The 25,662-nt window shown below is 47.2% G+C and overlaps 1 protein-coding gene across 12 annotated transcripts in view; it reads right to left on the reverse strand.

Moving 5' to 3' along the window:
* Nucleotides 1-25,662, reverse strand: part of GREB1 (growth regulating estrogen receptor binding 1) — a 134,560-nt gene that overhangs the window by 69,948 nt on the left and 38,950 nt on the right. For 11 of the 12 annotated variants that reach the window (XM_024998441.2, XM_024998440.2, XM_010810181.4 and 8 more), the window contains one exon: nt 187-343. In XM_024998441.2, the coding sequence (XP_024854209.1) occupies nt 187-343 (157 nt within the window). Of the gene's footprint in view, nt 1-186; nt 344-14,426; nt 14,543-25,662 lie in introns of those variants that run through there. The other variant, XM_010810182.4, reaches the window with a different exon arrangement.

A 25,662-nucleotide genomic window follows, 5' to 3' on the forward strand; every position in this document is an offset into this window, starting at 1 on the left:
ACTTTATGGCTGAGACTTAAATTTGAGTTTTAGCCAAGTAAGGACGCACATGCAACTTTCTCTTTCCTAATAATTCCATTCTGCCAGACCCAACAGTTGCTACACCAAGTGGAAGAGGAAAGAGTTTCAAGTCCCATCTTGAACATTCCCGCACACGGTAGAGAAGGGCACAGACACATCTCCTACCTTCTAGAGCGGAAAGCTGCTGCTCTGCTTCTAGGTACAACTGGGAGAAGATGGGCCTGGGTACCAGGCTGTTGGAGCGCAGGGAGGCCTCGATGGAGTTGTGCAGGACCTCCTCGAACCGCGTGGTCTTCAGCTGTCCAGCGTACGAGTTTCCCATCTTCAAAAGAGACAGAGGAGTCTTCTGTTTAAAATGGCATTTCAGTTGCGGTTAAAAAGCCTGACCCCCGAGCATGAAGCCCAAAGGTAGAAGAGATCTGGGCTGCCAGGAGGGGAGGGCCCTGTATCCCCCACTCAGCCAAGAGGAGGAGCGGGTGGCTTTCAGGGACTGCTCCTGCCGGGCAATTACAGGAAGTTATATAAGTAACAGCTTTCCCTAATTTAGCACTCAGCAGAGTCTGACACCTCTTAGGAGATTTTACTAGAAACTGGCTCTTAGTCGTCCACAGGTTTCACAGCAACGCCCCCAGCTTCTCCCTGAGAGGTGATCCTGCTTTTGAGAGACCCCAGACAAAAACGACACTTTCTTCTCCTTGACTTGCAGGAGAATAGCCCTGCGCCACTTTCTGTGTGTGACGGCAGCCGACAAAGCAGCGATCCATGACAACCAGTCCCTGATTTCAGGATTACCGGACCCGGCCTCCGCTCACCTTCTCAGGAGGAAGGTTAGCAGATTGCCCATCACGGCCTCCTGTGCTAAAAGCCAAATAAGAACATTCTTGCTTTACAGTGTTTATTACTTTATCGTGGTATCCATTAGACAAGTAATACAGAATTACATCTGGAAATCTGGGAATTACAGAATAGGGTGGAAAACCAGGAGGAAAATCATTGCGTCCATGCCCCAAGATAATCAATGTGATTTTTTTTTTTTTTTGTAGCAGCTTAAGATCTAATTCACTTGCCATCCCATTCACCTGCTACACATAAAACAGATAAACAATAAGGTCCTACCATAAAGTTCCTACCAGGAACTATATATAACAATATCTTGTAATGAACTATAATGGAAAAGAATATGAAAAAGAACATATATATGTATAACTGAATCACTTTGCTATACACCAGAAACTAACACAATGCTGTAAATAAATTATACTTCAATTTTTTAAGGGTACAAATACATGGTTTTTAGTATACTCACATGTGGTACAAGCATCACACAACTGATGTTAGAACACTGTCCTCACCCCCAAAAGAAACCTCATACCCTTTAGCTGTCACCCCCAAGTCCCCAATCCTCCAGCCCTAGCCAGCCACCTGATGTCTGTAGACACACGATAATAGAATCATACAGTATGTGGTCCTTCCTTCCATCAGGCAATGTCTGCACCCTGCCTCTGTGTTGAGCACCTGTCAATACTCTGTTCTCTCTGATACTCTGATGTACTCTTTGCAGACTTAATTCCCTGGGAAACAGGAGGGACATGGAAGGTGGTATCCACATGGCTCTATCACTCTATGATAAACTTTTTGATTCTGCTCTTCACATTTGACATAAACATTTCCGCCAATCCTCTTACAAAGGCTGTCAGAACCATTTTAATGGTTGCATCGCATTCCCTTGAGGGAAAGTTCAGATATTCGCTCAGACATTTCTCTGGAATCAGACATGTGGTTAAATCTCTATATTTAGTCCTGGCCAAGAACTGGCATTTAAATGTATATTCCTTTCTAATGCGTTCTGCTTGTTTTCTATTTCATTTAGTTTTTTGTTTAGATCGCCCTGTTTCCTTTTAGTTTAACATGTTGTACTTTTTACCAAACTTCTTAAAATGACTACTTTATCCTCATCTTTATTTTCCATATGACTGCTTTGATAGTGAAGATATTTAAGGCTATACGTTTTCCCCTGAGTGCTTCTTATGCTGTGACCCCTAGGCTTCGTGTAAAGAGGTCCCCTTTCATTTCTTTTTGGATAGTTTATGATCTCCCTTTTGATTCCCTTTTTGACCCAGTAGTTATCCAGAAATGTAGGTTTAATTTCTAAACAGTCAAAATTTGAGAGGAAGAAGGATTAGCCTTATATTATGTGTTTCTAATTTTCATTGGATAATCACAACCGTGGCCTTTAAAAACTACTTTTAAAATTTGTTAAGGGTTTCTTTTAGACAGATGCTGGATGGATTTTTGCAAATCTGCTATCATATAAGAAAAGATAAACTCTCTTAAAGGGATGAAAACAGATTATTCAACTTTTCTATGCTCTCATCTATTTCATGTGTCCGTTGATTCTTAAAGTGATATTTGACTTTAAATAGCACAAGATGGGGAATTTTCTGGGAGTCCAACGATTAGGACTCTGTGCTTCCACAGCAGGGGACACGGGTTCGATCCCTGGTCAGGGAACTAAGATCCCGCAAGCTGCTTGGTGCGGCCAAAAAAATGGGAGAAGATGCCAGCCCCGACATGACCTCAGGACAGTGGCTTCCGGCTTCATCACAGTGACACACCGCCAGCCACACTAGTTGTGAGACTGGCTTCACATTCCAGGCACCGCCTCACAGATCACGTTGACTTAAGATGTAGGTAGGAGATTCTCTGAGTCCTGGTGCTATAGGTGGCCGAGCAATTTCAAGAGGGGACCACTGGTGCCCTAAGGAACTCTGGTTCCCCTCGTGAGGGTAAAATGGGGTGGTGTCCTCAGGCTGATTTCCGCTTCTGTTGGAAGAAAGGTCCAGCCTTCCTTCTTCCAACTAACAGTAAATGAAAACCATTAAACACTTCCTGCTTGCGGCAATAATGCCTGAGCACAGGTTCCCTGCCCCCCTCCGCCACACCTCCTTGGTCAGCCCCAGCTTACAGCCTGGGGAAATGAGCTGGTGGGAGGGTTGCTACAGGAATTAGCCCCAACAAAAAGAAAGTGCTCCTGAAAGACAGAGGGCAGCGGCCGAGCCACCAGAACAGTCGGAAGAGGCTCCAGGGCTCTGCGACTGCCTTTCCTCTCGACTGGCTGCATCCTTCAATCCAAGAAAGAGGGATTCCCGGCCACATCTGGGGGCCCTTGTGTGCGTTTCCATTCGGGGTGGTCCATGGAAAGCTGCCGCCAATTAATAACATCACACACAGCTCCTATTTCTATAGATCTTTGTCTGAAGAGCTTAACACACAGAAAGCAGCTTTAAGTCCGGCCCATTTTACGAGGAGCGCCTGCAGAAGCATGCTCAAGGGTTGAAAGAAACGCTCAGGGCATCCAGAACATCTCTTCTTTCCCAAGGTCTTGTACACCTGATGCCTAACCGGCACCTTGAGCCTGGAGGACTCCAGGGGTTAAGACAGAGCGATGCCTGGTGTGGACAGAGCCATAAAGAGGAAGAAAGAAAACGAACACTGTCCAGCTTCCGAGTGCCAGGCACCTGGCCTGTTCTCTCGCTCAACACATGTGAGCGATATTATGGAGCCCAGTTTAAAGATGGGGTTCCGAATCTTAGCCCCAGGGATGATAAGCAGCCTACAAGAAGTCTTGTGGAAAGAAAACAGAATTGGGGGTGGAGGGCGGTGGGGGAGGAAGGGAGAAGGGAGAGGGGAGGGGAGGAGGAAGGGAGAAACACAAAAGGGACAAAACCTGAAAGAATGCTCACACTCAAAAAAATGGAAATTTCATTTTACAACCCTAAGCACACACCAAAGCTTTAAAGTCTAGAAGCACAGAGGTAGAAAGAAACTGACCCTACTCCAATCCAATGAGGCAGTTGAAAGCCCAAGTAAGTGCTGGTAACTGAGGATGGAGGAAGAGTGTGAGAACCATCTGACAACGTCGTGGCCCTTGCTGTTCGTCCCACTGCACCACCATTGGGTGGCGTGGGAACTTCCTACCCACCCCAGCACTGCTCCAGCTCACAGACGAGACCACCCACCGGGGGAAGAGCCTGGGATCAGAAGGCAGAGCAGGCTGAGATGCCGGCCCTGCTGGGGCCCGCTGGCCTGCGAGGAACCCCCAACCATCAGATGGGCGAGTCAGAAGTCAGGAGAGAGAAAAGCCTCGTTCAGGGCCAAACCTCAAAGCCGAACCCCTCCTCCGTGCTTTGTGGATCCAGGTCAACACCTGTGACCTCCAGGGCTGGGCTCTGACCACTGCTCCCTGGGCACCTGTGACCTCCGGGGCTGGGCTCTGACCGCTGCTCCCTGGGCGCTGTCTCTGCAATATTTTCCTGCTGCAGTGACTCCAGTCTGCAAACCAAGGGGGTTCCTTTCCCCCAACCCCTCCGCTGCCTGCCTTCCAAGGCCTGGCCCAGCCCTTCCCAACACTGGTGGGCAATGCTCTTCAACCACAGAATCCGAAGCAGTGCCCGTCACCATGGCCTTCACCTTAATGCACAGAAGCCTGGTGTGAGATGGAGAGAAAGAAAGCAACTCACTAGGCCTCAGTATTCTCATCTGTAAAATGGGCACTCTAAAGGACTGACTGGTCATCGTGGGGTATACAAGAGATAGAAAATGAAAGTGCCTAGCAGAGCACTTGGTAGTCAGCGCAGGATCATTCACTTCTAGCTAAATAGAACAGGCGTGTGAAAAGACTAGAATTTCAGATCAGGACTTCCCTGGTAGTCCAGTGGCTAAGACTTCGCACTCCCAATGCAAGGAGTCCCGGGATCAATTACTGGTCCAGGAACAAGATCCCACAGGCCTCAACTAAAGATCCTGCATGTCACAACTAAGATCAGATGGAAACAAATAAATTAAAGAATGTCAGATCATATCATAAATGACAAGTGGCAAAAAGTACTAGAGTCCATCATTTCTACAACGTAAGGCGGGGGCGGAGGTCTTGGGGGGAATCAATGAGAACTTGAGTGGTTCAAAGGGGCTGGTACCCAAAATAGGCCAAAAGAAAGAGTAGGGTATTTTTGGCCCAAAATTGAGACCAGCAATTGAGAAAGAAACAGGAAGGTACAAAGCCAAGAAAGCTCCACGAATATAGACCTGCTCTAGAAAAAGAAAATGAGGGCTTTTGACAAGTAGTGAAGATGGAACTATGGTGGGAAAAAACAAAAGTGAGAGTAAAAATTAGACACTGCTTTGTCGTTATTGTGGTTATTTAGTGGCTCAGTCATGTCCAACTCTTTAGCAACCCCATGGACCATAGCCTGTCAGACGCCTCTGTCCATGGGATTCTCCAGGCAAGAATACTGGAGGGGGTTGCCATATCCTTCTCAGGGGATCTTTCTGACCCAGGGCTCGAATCTGGGTCTCCTGCATTGGCAGGTGAGTTCTTTACTGCTAAGCCACCATGGAAGCCCACTTTAGTAGTTGACAACCCTGAGGCTTCAGAACGAGGGGTTTATAATGATAAAGGTCATGTTTTAAGCAGGTCAGGTGGACAGAGATGTTTGGAATAAAACTGGAGGGAATACCTGGAGGCAGGAGGCCTGGTGGAGTTAAATTAGGAGTGGCAATTAACATAAACATAGTACTATATATTACTATATATAAACTATAACATAAACATATTACTATATATAAACTAGGTAAACAACAAGGGCCCACTACATAGCACAGGGAGCTCTCCTCAATATCTCGTAATAACCTAGAATGGAAAAGAACCTGAAAAAGAACATATATATATACATGTGCATATCACTGAATTACTTTGCTGTACACTTGAAACTAACATAACCTCGTAGATTTACTATACATCAATAAAAAATAAAAATTAACAAAAAACAGGCTTTGCTCATTTCCTGTCTTGGTTACATTTTTGGTAATTCTCATAATATTTCCAACCCTCCACCAGCAATAAGATTCTAACTCACTGAAGGCTGAGATAATGGTTAATATTTTTTAGCAATACTGGGGTACATACATTTTTTAGACATAATTCTATTGCACATTAATATAGTATAGAGTAAACATAACTTGTATATGCACTAAGAAATAAAAACATTATACACCGAGCAGCACGTGGGTGCTGACTTCCCCGGCCAGAGATTGAACCTGTGTCCCCTGCAAAAGAAGCACAGAGTCCTCCCCCACTGACCACCAGGGAAGTCCTACTCTTCATTTTAAAGTTTATAACATTTAATTTTTTGGACTGAGAGCATGTTTATTTTTACTAAAAACTGAAGGTTACTTTTAAAAAATAAATAACATGCAGTCATAAAAACTGATGACGGATGTCCTACAGAATCTAAGTAGAAGAGCAATTGAAGATCAGGTGAACTACAGACCTCCGGCAAAGGCGAGCCACCCTGCTAAGCATCACTGGAAGCATCAGTGATTTTAATCTTAGCAACAGTTCTATCAGATCATTATTTCTCTCCCCATCTGTATCCCGACTTTATAGATGAAGAAACTAAGGCTCAGAGAGGTTGGGACAGCTGTCTAATGATACATAGCTCGTGCCTGGTCTGGAATTAAAAGCCCATCTTGAAGAATCTTCCATGCAACACGGCGTTAATACGTTTAAACTTGGCAGAATTGAAAATCTCAGACATCCTCAGCTGAAGGGTTATAAATCTGTATTACCATTACCTGCTAGTGGTTTTTGCCAGTGGTGGCAAGGCATTTCCCAGTTTTACAGAAAGCTACAGCATTCTTCCAAACTTCCAGAGGACAGCACTGGAAAGTTGGCCTCACCAGACTAAGCAGACACACACACCCAAAACCAGACATCCTCTTGTGCTAAATGTGCTCTGGGAGCCCATAAAACCCTGCAATTACTCATAGGAGACTTCCCAGGTGGCGCTGTTGGTAAAGAACCCAGAGTTGGTGATGGACAGGGAGGCCTGGCGTGCTGCAATTCATGGGGTCGCAAAGAGTCGGACCCAACTGAGCGACTGAACTGAACAATGCAGGAGATGTACAAGACTGGGGTGCAATACCTGGGTTGGGACGATCCCCTGGAGGAGGAAATGGCAGCCCACTCTGGTTTTCTTGCCTGGGAAATCCCATGGACAGAGGAGTGAGTCAGGCTACGGTCCATAGGGTCGTAAACAGCTGGACATGACTGAAGAGACTTGGCACCCATTCATAGAAGATTCTACCCATACTCACTGAACCATATGACTGACCTTATAAAGTCCCTATTACAGTACTTACATATACAGTTTACATATACAGTACAGGCTTCCCCAGTGGCTCAGCAGTGAAGAATCCATCTGCAATTTAGGAGACACAGGAGATGTGGGTTTGATCCCTAGGTCGGGAAGATCCCCTGGAGGAGGGCATGGCAACCCACTCCAATATTCTTGCCTGGAGAATCCCATGGACAGAGGAACCTGGAGGGCTACAGTCCATGGGGTCATAAACAGTCAGGCATGCCTGAAGCAACTTAGCATACATGCACACATAGACGCAGAATTACATCCAAAGAGAACAAAAAAGAAAATATAAAAACCCCTGTTCATATCTATTTTCTCTAATCATGATATTATTTGTCAGTATATATTTTACAATATACAGAATACACTGGAGTCCATTGGACTCTTAAGACTCTTAAGAGTCCCTTGGACTGCAAGGAGATCCAACCAGTCCATTCTGAAGGAGATCAGCCCTGGGATTTCTTTGGAAGGAATGATGCTAAAGCTGAAACTCCAGTACTTTGGCCACCTCATGCGAAGAGTTGACTCATTGGAAAAGACTCTGATGATGGGAGGGATTGGGGGCAAGAGGAGAAGGGGACGACAGAGGATGAGATGGCTGGATGGCATCACTGACTCGATGGACATGAGTCTCGGTGAACTCTGGGAGTTGGTGTTGGACAGGGAGGCCTGGCGTGCTGCGATTCATGGGGTCGCAAAGAGTCGGACACAACTGAGCGACTGATCTGATCTGATACATACATACATACATATATATATATATATATATATACGTACATACATGTGGGGCTTCACAGGTGGTGCTAGTGGTAAGACAGGAGGAGACATATGAGACATGGGTTCAACCCCTGAGTTGGACAATCCCCTGGAGGAGGGCATGGCAACTCTCTCCAGTATTCTTACCTGGAGAATCCCGTGGACAGAGGAGCCTGGTGGGCTACAGACCACGGGGTTGCAAAGAGTCGGACTGAAGCGACTTAGCACACACGTATATTTAGGGGCCAAATTTGAATGAAAGAATAAGAAAACCAATATTTGTTTAGTATCTATTTTGTGCCAGCAGTCATGTGGCCAAAGTACTATTATCTTCATTTTGCATGAAGACATTGTGTCTGGGATTTAAAAGCATTTATTGTCTTCATTCACATCTTTATCATTCATTTCCTTTAGCAATGCAACAAAAACCCCAAGAGCATTTTACTTAAGAATCAAAATAACAGTCGTCAATTATTAGGTTCACTTGGTGCAGACCTTTTTCTTGGTTTATGTTTATCATTTATTTCATCATCACCATGGCCCTAAAAATGCACGTAGCGTGGTTCTCATTTTATATTTATGGAAACTGAGGCAGGATGAGCTGAAGAGAATGTCCAAAATGTCACATTTGAGACAATTTTAGATTTAGAAGGGCCCTAAGTAAGTGAATCGTGGCTTTTAGTGATTTCAGAAAAGGGAGCATTTTTTTCAAGTTCTTTTTGTTTTTATTAATGGTGTACACTTGTCCAAATATGCCAAATCTTTTGGTTAGAAATCCTGGGCTCTTCCTTAGTAGCATTTTACCAAAACGAGGGCTGCCATGACAAGAAAACACAGCCTCAGCAAATGAAAAGCCCCAAACTTAAAAAGACACATTTCTAGCCAAAGAAAATCAAGAGCATTTTAAGAATGCTACCTGAAACCAGGTCTCCCGGAGGGAGGAGGTTGACCAGGCTCACTGCAGCTTCAGAGGAAGAACAAACCACCAGCTGGCCAGCCCCCAGGGTCTGGACAGTGTCCCCTCTCTGACAGCCCGATCAGCTCCTTCCTGGAGATTAAAGCAGGGATTAAACTAGACTCCAGCCCTTCCAAAGAAAAATACGCTCGCACCAGCCTTTCCTTGAAGTGACCTTTTTCTGTTTACTTTTTAAAGAATAGAATCATCAAAAGTTTTGCCCCAGTGACAGAAAATCCATTTCACTTTAAAAGCTCACCAGGGGGGTCTCCCTGGTGGTCCAGTGGCTAGGATTCTTGGCTCTGAACGCAGGGAGCCTGGGTTCCATCCCGGTCGGGAGACTAGATCCCACATGCTGACACTAAAGATCCCATGTGCCACAACCTAAGACCTGATGAAGCTAAATAAATATTAAAAAGGAAAAAAAAAAAAAAAAAACAAGAAAAAAAGCTCTTCCCTGGTGGTCCAGTGGTTAAGACTTCACCTTCCAATGCAGGGGGTGCAAGTTCAATCCCTGGTCAGGGAGCTAAGATGTCTCAGGGCCAAGAAAACAAAACAAAACAGAAGCAGTACTATAACAAATTCAATAAAGACTTAAAAAAAGCTCCACATCAAAAACCCTTTAAAACAGAAAAAAGCTCACCAGCACTGCCTGGGGACCCTGAGGAGTGCTGTGTCCACTCTGGGTCCACAGTGATTCTGCTGTTCCTTTCTGAGTACCATGTACTTTGCCTTTTATTGGTCAAGTAAGGAGGCACCTCTACTTAAACCCAGAGCTCCTATCTGTCAACAACAGTTATTAGTTCCTGGAACGGCTGGCTCTCACTTCCTGAGATAACACCCAGCTCTGCGTATCCCTAGCTGCTGCACACTGGTCACTCCGCTCATAAAAATAAAGCTGCCACTCACCCATCAGAGCCAGCCCTTCCCCACCCAGATCTCCAGTTAACATGTGGACGCGCCCTCACCTGCACCCTGTTTGCTGGGTCCCTCTGTGTGTGGAGACTTGAGTCCAGCGGTGTGCTGGGCACAAGCTCTTTGGTTCTAAGCCATAGTGTCCACTTAGGTCAAAACCAGCAGGACTCTGAGAGATGGGCCTGCAGGTCCCTTTGATTGTGAGATATTAAACCCTTCAGTCAAGTTGGACTTTACCAACTGCAAACAATCTTTCAAACGCAAAAGTGCTCATAATCTGCCTCACTGTTGTTTAGTCACTAAGATTTTTTTCACAACACCATGGACTGCAGACCTCCAGGCTCCTCTGTCCATGGGATTTCTCAGGCAAGAATACCGGAGTGGAAGTACTTCCACAGGAGATCTTCCCGACCCAGGGATCAAACCTTTGTCTCTTGTGTCTCCTGCACTGGCAGGCAGATTCTTTACCACCAGGGAAGCCCCATAATCTGCCTGCTGAGTAGTAAAAAGCATGTACTTTGGAATAAGACCAACAGCAGCTTAATTTATGACTATGCTCCTTTTGAGCTGTGTGGCCTTGGGTAAGTTACCTAACCTCTTGATTTCCTCATTTGTAAAATGAAGACAGGGACTTCCCTGGTGGCCCAGTGGCTAAGACTCCTCACTCCCAATGCAGGGGGTCTGGGTTCAATCCCTGGTCAGGGGACTAGATCCCATGTGTCACAACAAAAGATCCTATGTGTCACAACTAAGACCGGTGCAGCCAAAGAAAGAAAGAAAGAAAATTCTAAATAAGCATAATACAAATACAAACCACCTCCCAGAGTGATAATGAGGACTAAGTGAACTAACATGTCTAGGGTTGTTAGCATATAGGATATTAACAAATCCAGTTTTCTGTCTTAAATTGGAATTAACTGCTCATAAATCTCCTTTCTAGATGCCAACTTAGAATGTCAGAGATCTTGACTTGATTCACTGTACTCCAGTAGCAACAATTAAACCGGCTTCCTTTAGGGGTACATCGATTGCAGTGTACCTTTCCAAGTAGATAGCAATCATTTCCACACAGCTTCTCTCCCTTCCTCTCAAGATGTGAAGCTCCTTGACAACAGGAACTGTTCTAGTCACTTCTTTCTCATATAATAAGTCCTAAGAGGAGGCAGAGGGAGAAGGAGACCACGTACGTGCTCAAGGTTACAGTGAAGACGGCAAAGAGACGGAGCATGGTGCCGTGGGAAAGCGGAAAGCGTCGCGTGCAGCCTCGGAAGCCCCCAGGGAGGAACCAAGGGGACACAGAGAAGGTTTCCATTTCAACCCCCGGGGATGTCATCCAGAAAGGGTATTACCTAATGTCTTTCTGATAGCTCAGTTGGTAAAGAATCCGCCTGCAATGCAGGAGACCCCGGTTCGATTCCTGGGTTGCAAGATCCACTGGAGAAGGGATTGGCTACCCACTCCAGTATTCTCAGGCTTCCCTGGTGGCTCAGCTGGTAAAGAATCTGCCTGCAATGTGGGAGACCTGGGTCCAATCCCTGGGTTGGGAAGATCCTCTGAAAAAGGGAAAGGCTGCCCACTCCAGTATTCTGGCCTGGAGAATTCCACGGACTGTGTAGTCCATGGGGTCGCAAAGAGTCGGACACGACTGAGCGACTTTCACTTTCACTCAGGCCTCTCTGCCCCAGGTGTTACCTGAACTCACCTGGTTATCTTCTATTCCAAGCAGGGTCAGAGGGGAGCCCTTCCCGTGAGCATCCAAGCACACAACGTACGCTTCTGTTCTTTCCTCGTGAACACTCTCCCGCCCCGGGGCCCTGTTTGTGCCTGATCTTCCCTTGGCTGACACCAAGGCCAAGGGTCACGGTTCCCCCTTCTGACCCCCACCCCCAGCACTCTCACTGGGCTCCAGGTTTCTCCCCCAACAAAGCCACACAGAGTTTGTTTGCCTTCCCCACCTCCGCGCAAGCTCCCATTGCCGCAGGGGGCAACCACGCTTGCTTGCTGCCCACAGAGCCCAGAACACTTTCTTGGGAGCGGGTCTGCCGAAGGAGCAGCCATCAACTCTGTTCATTACCCCCAGGCGGCCGGAGAGAGAGACCCACCCTCCACCCGGGGCCACCCCGGGCTCAAGGAGAAGACACGGCCGGAGGTCTGGAAGGTCTCAGGCCCGAGGTCAGACAGCTGGGTCTGTCCTAAGCCACTGATTAACAACTCCGTGTCTGTTCTCTGCCTCCCACGTGAGAAGCAGAGAACCTCCCTCTTAGATTCGTGGTTTGACCTGCAACGCTTAAACAGTCTAATTTGGATTCAGGGCAGAAACATTTCATTCCCCCTTGGAGCTCAGGGTGAAAGTGAAAGCCACAGAGTCCCTGACCTGCAGAAACTCGCAGGTAGGGAGGAGAGCGCAGGTAAACAAGGCCGTGTGACCCTTGCCTCAGCAGGGATTTAGGCAAGAGGGCAGCTCTGAAGGAAACGAGATGGGAAGGGAGGTTCTGACTCAGGTCAGTGTTGGGGCAACTCCGGGAAGAGCTGAGTCAGGGGATGAGCACAGGTTTGCCAGCCAGAGAGAAGGAAGGGCATTCGGGCAGGAGGTGGGCAACACATGCAGGCGGGATCCCGGGGAGTGACACCCACGTGTGACTGGTGATGCACAGATGATGGAGCATGAGTGTAAGAGGGTGACGAGGGCCAGTCTAGGCTGAGCCCTGCGAACACGGTCAGATTGAACCCTGCAGAGTCAGGCAAGGACTTTAAGCCAGCCAGAACAGACTGTATGGCAGAGAGATTGCCTAGGCTTCCTAAGGAGGAATATAGGAGAATATTGCAATATGTTGAGACTCCAGAGGGCATAGCCTGAAAGGTGACTCAGAGGGTAAAGCCTGGTGGCTCTGCCTGTGATGTGGGAGACCCGGGTTCGATCCCTGGGTCGGGAAGATCCCCTGGAGAAGGAAATGGCAACCCACTCCAGTGTTCCTGCCTGGAGAATCCCATAGACGGAGGAGCCTGGTGGGGTATAGTCCATGGGGTCACAAAGAGTTGGACGTGACTGAGTGACTTCACTTCACTTCAAGAGGGCACAAAGCCTGGCTCACGTGGAGGCTGAATGAGGGGGAGACAGGACTTAGAAAGAGGAAGAGGCTAGAGGTGGTGTCGCCATCACAGTGCTGGAGGAGAGAGACCGGGGGGTGTCAGAGGAGCTCAGTGCACCCTCCAGCCATCCCCTCGCTTGCATTCTGTTCCCTCACAAGCATCTGCTGAGCTACATGCAAAGCCTCACGTGGAGAGGGCAGCACAGCAGAGAAGAAAATGGCCGTGCCCTGGAGTGCAGACTGGGGTTCAAGTCTGCGAGAGAGAAAACCCATCCATGACCTCCGAGAGGCTGGTCTTCCGCTGCCTCTGCCATCTGCCTCCGCTCTGGGTCACACCCAAAGCACACCTGAGGACCTCAGACCCTCCCACGTGGCCCTTTCTGAGAGACGGCCCTCTCCCAGCACCCCTGCTGACCTCAGGGCCTCTCGGAAGGTAACAGACCCGGCTGCACCCAGGGTCAGCATCCCAGACTCCAGCTCAGAGCTGAGCTGCCACGGGTCCCTGTTCCTTCCTCCTCCCTCATCCCTACAGCAAAAGCTAAGAATCTTTCAGCCAAAACCCAAGAATGACAACTTTTCTCTGATGAGCCCAAAGTTTCAGAAAACAAAACCAAAAGCAAAGGCCTCTCAAGACGACGTTTCCCATGTCCTTGGTGGGCTCTCCAGGAGGAAAGTGGGCGTGATGCTCAAGGAGCGTAGGGAGAGTCAGCCCTGTATATATGATATGGCCATAAACGCATTCAGGCTTCAGGATGGCATCCTATAAACTCTTTGAGGTCTTCCTGGCAGGAAACACCATTCTCATGCAGATTTCTGAGATTTTCCCTCGAGGAACTCATAAATTCCACAGGTGTTGTTTAAGGAAGAAAAGCAGGCTGAGGGTTTGACTTCTGTCTAATCTGTTGTTTCTCTAACCAGGGCTGCTCCTGCCCCACAAAACCACCTCAGCACCACGCCACCCAGATATCTGTCCACACAATGCCAGGTGGCGCTCCCTCTGGGACCTTGCTTAAGCGCTCTGGAACGGAGCCACAAAGCCAACACAATGTCCCCACCCCCTGGCCGCTGGGAGAACTGAAAGGGGAGAGAAGCACCTTCAGAAAAAAGCCAGGGAAGATTTGCAGGGAGGAAGAAACTACAGGAAAAAAAAAACCAACCTCTTTCCAGAGCCCACCAGGCAGGATCCACAGAGTGAGGCTCATTTCCTTAGCAATTATAATCTGACTCTCTGCTGTTTTGGGTCCACCTTGTGCAAAACTAAATAGCTCCAATCCCTTCAGATAACATTTCCAACAGAAAAAAAATCAGGAAACAAATGCATTAAGTGGATTCACTCAGCTTACTGAAAAGACAAACACTCTGCCATTTTTCTGCTTGACACAGGCCAGGGCCATCTTATTCATAAGCCAGAAAGCCAGGGCCCACCTCTCCAACCCCCCTACCGCCCCTAAAGCGGGCGCTCCGCTCCCAACATCGAATACACTGTACCTTACAAGAAGCTGGTCATTGCAGGCGGCCAGAAAGCACCCAGCCAGGAGCAGGCTGAGCCCAGTGGAGGACAAGCGCTTGCCGGGCCCCCGCCTCCCGGGGTGTGCCTTTGATCATGCAGGGAGCCCTTGATGCCCACGAGAACAGTGCCAAGTATTCGGGCAGCCTGACACCCTGGTTCCCCAGCCCCTGCCCGGGGAGGCAGAGGCGGGCCAAGCCAGCCCACAGGAAGGTTTCAAAGGCAGTATCTGCTCCTGGGGCTACAACAACAACCAGGAGGGGAAAAAAAAAAGAAAGCAGCAGCAGACTTTCCAAGTTGAGCTCCATCTGCCCCAGGCTCCTGCTGGGTCAGATGGCAAATGCCACAGTTTTCCATCTTCTTAGCACTGAAGGGTTTTGCTGGGTCAGAGTGCTCTCCATGTAGGTACATACCAATCTGTTGGCCTGACCACCAGCAGTTAAACCCAGTCTTTTCAAACATGAAAGTTTTGTACTTGGCGTGGAACCACATCTTCTCGCGCAGAGAACAAAGGGTCAGGGAAGCGCACCGGTTCTGCCCCAGGGAACCGGGCAGCCCTCGTGGCCCCTGGAAGACCGCAGATGTGGCCCCGACCCGGGGAGGCACGCGGCCCTCCAAAGAGCCACCTCTGGCTGGGCACACACAGCAGGGGACACACCAGCTCAGAAGCTTCCCCCAAGAGTCACAGAGGCTCGTTTTCAGACTTCTCTTCTGAAGTCATTTCTACCCCTCTGGACATCATGGAAAACAACAGCTCTTGTCTGTATCTTCCTACACATTCCGGTTGCAACTGATGCTTGGAAATCGGGGAATCCTGCTCAAATCCTAACTGGAAAAGGGGAAGACAAGAAGTCACGGGTGCCCCCCTCATATGTGCCAGATCCCTTTAACTTTGATTTTTATTTTCTTTCCAGGGTTTTCCATTTGCTAGACAAGGTGACTTGGCCAGGATCCCAGGGGTCCCACGTCATCTGCCTTTTGTGACAAAGCCCAAAAGATGGGATTATTCTTGTTGGTGTCTCACACAGCAACGAGAGTTCTCAGCTGTTTCAAGGTTCAGTGTTCAAAACAACCATGGATGGGGTGGAAGGAAGAGCCCCGTGTCACAGACCTATTCCTCCAGGCTGAGCCCCTACTCCGAGCAAGGCAGGTGAGAACCCACCTGTCTCCAGGTCTTCAAGGACAGATAGGGCAGCGCCCCCTGGTGGCCCTGCTTGAGGGATGCTGCGGGAGTCCCCGCCCCCGCCCCCCACCCCACCCACACACCCGGCAAACCCCGACTGGGCTTCTCTCAAGGGGCGGGGTCTGGGGGAGGAAATCACATCTGAGGACCCGGGGGACTGAAGAGGAAGTGACCCTGCTTGAAGGGCCTACAAGGTCCACCACTCAGAGCCCTGTCACGGTGTTAAAAACCACAGAAACGTCCAAGAGGAAAGGAAGGCTTCATGCAGTCTCCAATAACCATACGCACGTGCTTTGGTTTTTTTTTTTAACAAGGTAAAGGCTATTCTTAGGTGTTTAACTATAAAGAGATACAGGAAAAAAAGATCTTTCTCAATTTTATGAGCTTTCGAGATAATTAATTTTCATGCTTTAAGGTATATAATTTTAAAAATGTAAACACAACGCTGCCTTGTTTATGATCTAATTAATGTAATCAGAGCAACAGTCCACAAGGAAGTGGCTTTGTGAATGAAGTTTTTAAATAATCTGGATACACTCAGGATGCACCGTTTAGCAAGGAAAAGATTTTAAATTCTTACAGAAATAGAAAGAGAGAAATACATATATACACATCTATGTCATATATAAATATGACATATGATAGCATATGATATTTTATTATAGAAAGAGACATCTAGTGGGGGTGGGGCGGCACATCCCAGGTGGCTCAGTGGTAAAGAATCCACCTGCCAATGCAGGAGATGTAAGAGACTCAGGTTCAATCCCTGGGTTGGGAAGACTCCCCTGGAGGAGGAAATGGCAACCCACTCCAGTATTCTTGCCTGGGATATTCCTTGGACAGCAGAGCCAGACGGGCTACAGTCCATGGAGTCACAAAGAGTCGGACACAACTTGGCAACTAGACAACAAAAGCAACATATCTAGAGAGAGATACCTTGGGTTTGACCCAGGCTTGGGTTTCAGTTCTGACTTAATGGACATTTGTCCCTGAGCAACTTCCCTAACCTTTTGTGTCTTGGTTTCTGCAATGTGAAAGAAGGGATAAAAGTACCAGTTTCTTAGGGGTGTTGTGTGGATTCCATGAATGAATATGTAGAGGGTACTCAGAACAGGGAAGGGCACATATGAAATACTAACGGTATAGGCCATGAATGGTATAGGCCAATGAATATTCATTGGAAGGACTGATGCTGAAGCTAAAACTCCAATACTTTGGTCACCTGATGTGAAGAGTTGACTCACTGGAAAAGACCCTGATGCTGGGCAAGATTGAAGGCGGGAGGAGAAGGGGACAACAGAAGATGAGATGGTTAGATGGCATCACTGACTCGATGGACATGAGTTTGAGCTAGCTCCAGGAGTTGGTGATGGACAGTGAAGCCTGGCGTGCTGCAGTCCACAGGGTCACAAAGAGTTGGACATGACTGAGCAACTGAACTGAACTGAAGGCCATGATAAGAGTGAAATAATTCAAGATGTTTTTAGTGCTTCTTTAATCTTTTCTATAATTTGCTCATTTTAAACTGACATAAATTATCATCATCATGAGAAGAAAAGTAGCAAAGAAGGAATTGCCTTCATCAGGCAGTTTGTATGTATTACATACCTTTGAACTGACTGTGCTTTCCTGCTGCTGTCAAAATAGGCTTTTGATGTGAAAATAACAGGTGCCTGCACAGGAGAGCTCACCTGAGTGTCAGCTCCGATGGGTATGTCTGGTAAGAGCCTTCCTTCCGAATTTACATCTGCACATCTATGCTCAGTGTCAGTGTATCTCCTTGCCATAAACCCCTCTCTTCTATTTCATATCAAATACTGTTCACCCCACCTCCCGGCCAAATCCCCTCCACCTTATATGTGACAAGGATGGATAGATTCACCACGTGTGTGTGTGTTAGTAGGTCAGTGGTGTCCAACTCTTTGCAACCCCATGAACTGTAGCTTCCCAGGCTCCTCTGTCCATGGGATTCTCCAGGCAAGAATACTGGAGCAGGTTGCCATTTCCTCCTCCAGGGGATCTTCCTGACTCAGGGATTGAACCTGGGTCTCCTGCATGGCAGGCAGATGCTTTAACATCTGAGCCACCAGGGAAGACCCTAGATTCACCAAACTAGCAGCCAACTGTGTTGGGGTTTTTTTTTTGTAACCACAAAGGCTGGAAGTGATGACCTTCAAAAGGCAAAAAGTCTCCACCTGTGCAACAGAACGTCCTGGAGACCATGGTCACCACCACTAATGAACAAAGATGCCTTGGCTTTTGCAAACCATTTGCCTGAGAGTTTTTAGATCACTTTCGATCTGCTCTACTCCTACCAACTGTGAGGATCTGGTACTGCCTGACGCTGACTGCTCACAACTCCAGCATTGTGAGCATGGGAGGCCCTTACACCTCGTTCATGACATGAACTCCTACTCATCCTTCAAAACCTACCTCAAAAGTCTCTTGTGTTGTGTGATGGACCTGACCTCCCTAAAGAGACCTGAACATTTCTGTCTTTGTTTAGGTTTAACGAAACTCCAGAAGCCAGACTGGAGAGAAGATTTGTGGCTGATACAGGGGGAGTAACGAGAGGAAGCTGGTTGGCCTTACAGAAACCCAGACTTGGGGTTTAGCCGAAAGCAGAGGACTTCTTTGAAATGCTGTATGCAGAGCACTTGGCTCCTGCATTTCTCACTCGACGGCCACATGTGGAATTCCAGGACTCAGGTGGTGCACCCCTGGCAAAACATGCAATCAGTTAAACTGAATCAACCGAGGGGAACTAGGGCCACTAATATAGACACAGTCTAGTATTTAGAGGCCTCCAAATGCTGTCCTGAGCACCCACATCAACCCCTGAGCACAAGCTCCACCTGAGGCTGCAAATCTCCCAGTCAACGTTCTCTTTTCAAAACTCACATGAAGACCCAAGGGTCACCTGGCCTCTGAAGAAAGACCAAAGCATGACAAGAACATCCAGGAGAAGAAAAGATACTAAAGCAGCCAGAGGAAAAAAAACCGGGATATATAAAGGATTAAAAAAAAAACCCCTATAATTATAATCCTCTGAGAGATTTGGAAGGGTGGGCATACTTTGTCACCCAGCCCCTTCAGTGAGAGACTCGAAAATCAAAGAGGAAGATGTCTTAGAAGTGACCCCTGGTCCACCCTCTGGTTTAGAGCCAAGGGAGGGTCTTAGTCCTCTGAGGTTACTGTAAAAAAACACCATAGACTGGAGGGCTCAGAAAACACACGTTTATTTCTTCAGTTCTGGAGGCTGGGAGGTCCACGACCCAGGTGCCAACAGATTTGGTATCTGGTGAGAGCTCATTTCTTGGCTCATAGATGGACCAGCTTCTCATTGTGTCCTCAGGTGGCAGAAGAGATGAGGGAGCTTTCTGGAGGTCTTTTTAAAGGGCACCCATGCAATTCCCGAAGGTGCCACCCCCATGACCTCATCACCTCCCCAAGGCCCCAACTCCCAATACCATCACATCAAAGATTAGGTTTCAACATGTGAATCCGGGTGGGGAGGACACATGCATTTAGTCCCCAGTGGGGACCCCTGGCTACCTAGAGAGCTGACTGGAAAAGCCACAGGTATGGGAGCCACACACATTTCCACATCAGTCAGTTCTGCTACACCTCTTGTTTTTAAACCACAGATCTGTTCCAACAGATTAATAAATTACAGAACAACTTGAAAACTTGGTGTATTTTGTGTACGCTTGGTGTAATTTACTTGGCAAGAAACACTAAGATGAATGCAGAAAAATGGTGCCCAGCTAAAGTGAGCTGCTTAAGGAAGACACCAAACCACACACCTCCAACACCCACCAGCCACCTCCAATCTCAGTATCTATGACGAACCACAGCCATCTGTCTCTGGTGTTAGAACTTTCCATATGATTCCACATCTCTCTCCTTCCACTCCTTCACAGTATCTCACAATTGCCAACACTTCCCACGAGTACTTCTGCACATAAAACTCCATTCATCTTGCACTTCTAAGTCAAGCTCCACATTTATTGCAGCCTTTATGTATTTTTTGACCATTTCTCATACGTAGAATTGTGCTTCCCTTTTTTTTTTTTTTTTTCTTTTTTTGGCCAAGCAGGATCTTAATTCCTTGACCAGGGATCAAAGGTGCTTCCCTGGATTCTCAGCGGTAAACAATCCACCTTCAATGCAGAAGGAACAGGAGATGCAGGTTCGATCGGTAGGTTAGGAAGATCCCCTGGAGGAGGGCATGGCAACCCACTCCAGTATTCTTGCCTAGAGAATCCCATGGACATAGGAGCCTGGTAGGCTACAGTCCATTGGGTTGCAAAGAGCCAGACACAGCTGAGGGGGTCGAAAAGAGCTGGACACAGCTGAGTGACTGAATGTGCGCGTGTGCACGTGCGCGCGCACACACACACACACACACACAGATAGAACCCACACCCCCTGCATTGGAAGTAAGGACTCTTAACCACTGGGCCACCAGGGAAGTCCCCTGTGCTTCCCTTTTCTATTAGGCATTTACCTTTTGTTTTCAATATGTCATTGATTAAATTTTTGAGTTCTATGCCTATAATGCCAACTTTCCCATAACTCCTGCTGTTTTCATTGTGCAATTTTTTATGACTCAATAATTTTTAGAAACTTGTCGCATTATATTAGAACTGACCGTGTGACTGTATTTCTGTATCCAAACCACATTTTCAGGAGTTCTCTGATCCTTGGGGTGGGGCGGGGTGGGGGGTTGGGGGAGGGGGACACAAACAGACATGGCAAGCTGATTCTGTTTTGTAAAATTTGGTCACCATCATTGAACTGCACACCAGTCACACCAAGCTCTTTCTGGCAACCCCAAATCTTTCATCAGCTCTTTGGCCTTTTCCCTGCACTGAGCTGGAACCTTTTCCTGGGACAGAGCCAGTTCTTGGGTTTGTTAGTATAAAAGAAATCTGTGTATCACCCGGGTTCCCCACCCCCACCCCCATCAAATACAAAGTAAAATTCAAGCATAATTAATGAAATCTCCATTCCTGGCTTGTGTTTACAGGAAAAGCTGCTATGGAGCCAGTGCCTGGGTTCCCATCCTGCCCCTCACTGGTCAGTTACTGTGTGACCTCAGGACCCTCCCGCATCCTCTCTGAGCTCCTTTCCTCCCCATAAGCAGAGATAACAAGGCTTACTTCAAAGGGGTTCTGTGAGTTTTAAGTAAGATAATGTATTTAGCACAGTGACTGACACTTAAGTATTTTTCCCTTTTTTTTACTATGTCAAGCTGATCTTTTGGCTGGTTACAAACCTATTCCCTCATCCATGTCTTATGTTATTTGCCTACACTGAAATCTCCTCCCCTCCACTGCTACTCAAATTTGAAGCTTAAAAATTGCAAAAAAAAAGAATAATTGGGTGGTAACAACCTTGGAACAACAGACTGGTTCCAAATAGGAAAAGGAGTACGTCAAGGCTGTATATTGTCACCCTGCTTATTTAACTTATATGAAGAGTACATCGTGAGAAACGCTGGACTGGAAGAAGCACAAGCTGGAACCAAGATTGCCAGGAGAAATATCAATAACCTCAGATATGTAGATGACACCACCCTTATGGCAGAGGGTGAAAAGGAACTAAAAAGCCTCTTGATGAAACTGAAAGTGGAGAGTGAAAAAGTTGGCTTAAAGCTCAACATTCAGAAAACGAAGATCATGGCATCCGGTCCCATCACTTCATGGGAAATAGATGGGGAAACAGTGTCAGACTTTATTTTTGGGGGCTCCAAAATCACTGCTGATGGTGACTGTAGTCATGAAATTAAAAGATGCTTACTCCTTGGAAGGAAAGTTATGACCAACCTAGATAGCATCTTAAAAAGCAGAGACATTACTTTGCCAACAAAGGTCCATCTAGTCAAGGCTATGGTTTTCCTGTGGTCATGTATGGATGTGAGAGTTGGACTGTGAAGAAGGCTGAGCGCCAAAGAATTGATGCTTTTGAACTGTGGTGTCGGAGAAGACTCTTGAGAGTCTCTTGGACTGCAAGGAGATCCAACCAGTCCATTCTGAAGGAGATCAGCCCTGGGATTTCTTTGGAAGGAATGATGCTAAAGCTAAAACTGCAGTACTTTGGCCACCTCATGCGAAGAGCTGATTCATTGGAAAGGACTCTGATGCTGGGAGGGATTGGGGGCAGGAGGAGAAGGGGAGGACAGAGGATGAGATGGCTGGATGGCATCACTGACTCGATGGACGTGAGTCTCAGTGAACTCCGGGAGTTGGTGATGGACAGGGAGGCCTGGCATGCTGTGATTCATGGGGTCGCAAAGAGTCGGACACAACTGAGCAACTGAACTGAACTGAACTGAACATCCTTTTAAGTTTTTGGCTCATACTGGCTAGGTCTTCTCTTCAGCTGTTCCCTTCCATTAGCTTGCAGTAATAATTCAATCACTCATTCAATATGCCTAGCTTACATATACTAGGTATTTGAGTGACTTAACTTTCCAGAAAAGACCCCGATACTGTGAAAGACTGGGGGCAAGTGGAGACGGGGGTGGCAGAGGACAAGATGGTTACATAGTATCACAGACTCAACAGACAAGAGCTTGAGCAAACTTGGGGAGATAGTGAAGGACAGAGAAGCCTGGTGTGCTGCAGTCCATGGGGTTGGAAAGAGTCAAACATGACTTAATGACTGAAAAACAATTTTCCAGACCCTGTTTTTTCAGCAAAATGAGGATAATAGCACCTATATCATAAGACTGTTGGAGGGCTTCAATGACACCAAGAGACCATAAAGCATGTTTCATACTGTCTAGCACATAGTCGGTGCTCAAAAATGGTAGCTTTTATTGGTATTGCCATGATGAAAAATGACTAAGCCACAGCCCTGCTCTCAGTTCAGTTCAGTCGCTCAGTCATGTCCGACTCCTTGCGACCCCATGAATCGCAGCACGCCAGGCCTCCCTGTCCATCACCAACTCCCGGAGTTCACTCAGACTCATGTCCATCGAGTCAGTGATGCCATCCAGCCATCTCATCCTCTGTCGACCCCTTCTCCTCTTGCCCCCAATCCCTCCCAGCAAAGGAAGCTTAAATCCTGATAAACATGAAGACCTCTCCCCACTACCCTAGTGCAGCCAAGCAGATCCTCTGCTGAGAAGATCTGCAAACTTATCTCCTCCTACAAACCCAAACAAGCTGGAGCAAATGTTCTACTGGCAACGAAACAATGAGTCTGATTATGAACGCATATGACTGAAAAGGCAGCAAGCTAGCTTAAGTATGATTCATCATTGTCTGCCGCAGTAATTAGAAGTATTTTGGTTGGTTCTAGGTCAGAATGACCCAGTTACTGAACTTTTTTTTTTTTTTTTCATTGCTAAAGTTTGTGGTGAACTTTAAAACAAAAGCTAAAGGCTTAGGAAAAGATAATTCCTTTGTGGCTTTTGCTCAGAGGCAGGACATTATCAGCTCTGCCTTTCAGAAGCAAGATCCTGGCCAAGAAGCTGTTAACGCTCCATCTCTCATTTCACTAGACACAGGAATAATATTCATGGATGCTCCAGACTGGAGCTCCTGGAAGCTTATTCTACCCATCTGTTTCCCAAGCTCCTAGCACAAAATAACAGTAACCAGGAGAGTGTTTATTGATGAGGTATAGGTTATAACCAGTAGTCACGAACAGGTTTGAGAGCTGGACCATAAAGAAAGCTGCTGCTGCTGCTGCTGCTGCTAAGTCACTTCAGTCATGTCTGACTCTTGTGCAACCCCATAGACGGCAGCCCACCAGCCTCCCCCATCCTTGGATTCTCCAGGCAAGAACACTGGAGTGGGTTGCCATTTCCTTCTCCAATGCATGAAAGTGAAAAGTAAAAGTGAAGTCACTCAGTCTTAGCGACCCCATGGACTGCAGCCTACCAGGTTTCTCCGTCCATGGGATTTTCGTACTGGAGTGGGGTGCCGTTGCTTTCTCCGAAAGAAAGCTGAATGTTGAAGAACTGATGCTTTCAAATTGTGATGCTCTTGAGAGTCCCTTGGAAGCAAGGAGATCACACCTGTCAATCCTAAAGGAAATCAACCCTGACTATTCATTGTGGGGAGGGCTGTTGTTGAAGTTGAAGCTCCAATACTTTGGCCACCCAATGCAATACTTTGGCCACCTGATGCAAAGAGCCAACACCTTAGAAAAGACCCCGATGCTGGGAAAGATGGAAGGCAAAAAGAGAAGGGGACGGCAGAAGATGAGATGATTAGATAGCATCACTGACTCAATGAACATGAATTTGAGCAAACTTCGGGAGATAGTGGAGGACAGAGGAGGCTGTTGTGCTGCAGTCCGTGAGGTCCCAAAGACTTAGCGGCTGAACACCAAAAACAGGCAAGAAAAAAAAAAGAATTAATTACCCCAAATATCTCTCCAGCAGTCAGTGAACATTTTCCACTTTATTCTGGCTAACACTGACTCATTAGCAAGATAGTTTTTTACATATTTAGTATGCCACATTTCAATGACAAAAAGCATGAAATAATGACAGAATGCAGAGAAAGTATATTGCATCCTTTTAGACTGTACTGTAGTTGCAAGTTTTAAATGCATAGGAAAAAGACTGGAAGGAAATACACTGAAATGATAACACTGTATGTTTGGGGAAATGAAATTATGGGCAAATTTTTTTTCTTCCTATTTTCTGTATTTCCTAAATTTTTTACAAACGCATAAACAACTTCGGTGTGGGGACAGATTACACTCATAAAATTCCATCAAGTTGGAGATCCACTTGGAGACAGCACGGTATGGAAAAGATGAGAGGACCTAAGTGCTGGAATCACCCTGACCCAACTGCCACTCCCCAGCAAGCCAGTCATCTGCCCTCTGCAAAATGAACAGTCCAAGCTACATCATCTCTTTAGCAGCCCACAGCTCCCGCTCAACAGATACTTAGGTATTTCAAGTGACAGCACTCACAGAATGAACTGGAAACCCTCCTGGGGCTGAATGGGGAACACACATCCCCAGAGCTGCCCTCCAGTTCTAGGCCTGAGTCACCGTCAGAAGCTGGGAGGGAGCCAGGGGCACCTGCCCTCTTAACAGCAGCCCACCACCTGTGTTCTCTTTCTTCTTGGAACCAGACTGACTTCAGAGCCCAACAGAGTTCTGGTCTGGGCTGGGCTGGGCTAGGCTGGATGGACTTGCACACAGCATCTCTGACCCAAAGGAGATCCAGAATGGCCTTCCCTCCACAAAAGCCAAACTCCCCATCCTTCTAGGCCAACCTCAAGGCCCATCACGTCTAGGAAGCTGTCACACATTGTTGCAACCTTTCCTCTCACTCCTTCCTGTTTTTGAATTGTGCTTATTAAATGTGTGCAAATAGGGACTTCCCAGGCGGTCCAGTGGCTGAGAATCTGCCTTCCACTACAGAGGATGAGGGTTCAATCCATGGTCAGGGAACTAAGATCCCACATGCCATAGGGCAACTAAGCCCACACATGGCAACTACGGAGCCCCTGAGTTCTAGAGCCCATGGTCCACAACAAGAGAAGCCTAAGAAGCCTGTGCACCGCAACTAGAGAAAGCTCAAGTGCCAAAACGAACAGCCCGAGTGCTGAAGCAAAGACCCAGCGCAGATACAAAAAGGTATTTGTAAATATTTGTGTGATAAAGACTCCGTTCAGTTCAGTTCAGTCACTCAGTCGTGTCCAACTCTTTGCGACCCTATGGACTGCAGCATGCCAGGCCTCCCTGTCCATTGCCAACTCCCGAAGTTTACTCAAACTCATGTCCATGGAGTCGGTGATACCATCCAACCATCTCATCCTCTGTCGTCCCCTTCTCCTGCCTTCAATCTTTCCCAGCACTAGGGTATCATGAGTCTTTATCAAGGGATTATAATGCCTTGACTCTACAGTGGAAGTGACAAATAGATTCAAGGGACTATAATCCCTTGATAAAGACTCATGATACAACAAATATCCATGTGCCCACTTCCAGTGTAAGAATAAGAACATTTCACCCTGTTCGGTATCCCCCAATTCATGCGCTCTCATCCATCAACA

The sequence above is a fragment of the Bos taurus genome, chromosome 11 (assembly GCF_002263795.3).
Source record: "Bos taurus isolate L1 Dominette 01449 registration number 42190680 breed Hereford chromosome 11, ARS-UCD2.0, whole genome shotgun sequence".
NCBI classification, from domain to species: Eukaryota; Metazoa; Chordata; class Mammalia; order Artiodactyla; family Bovidae; genus Bos; species Bos taurus.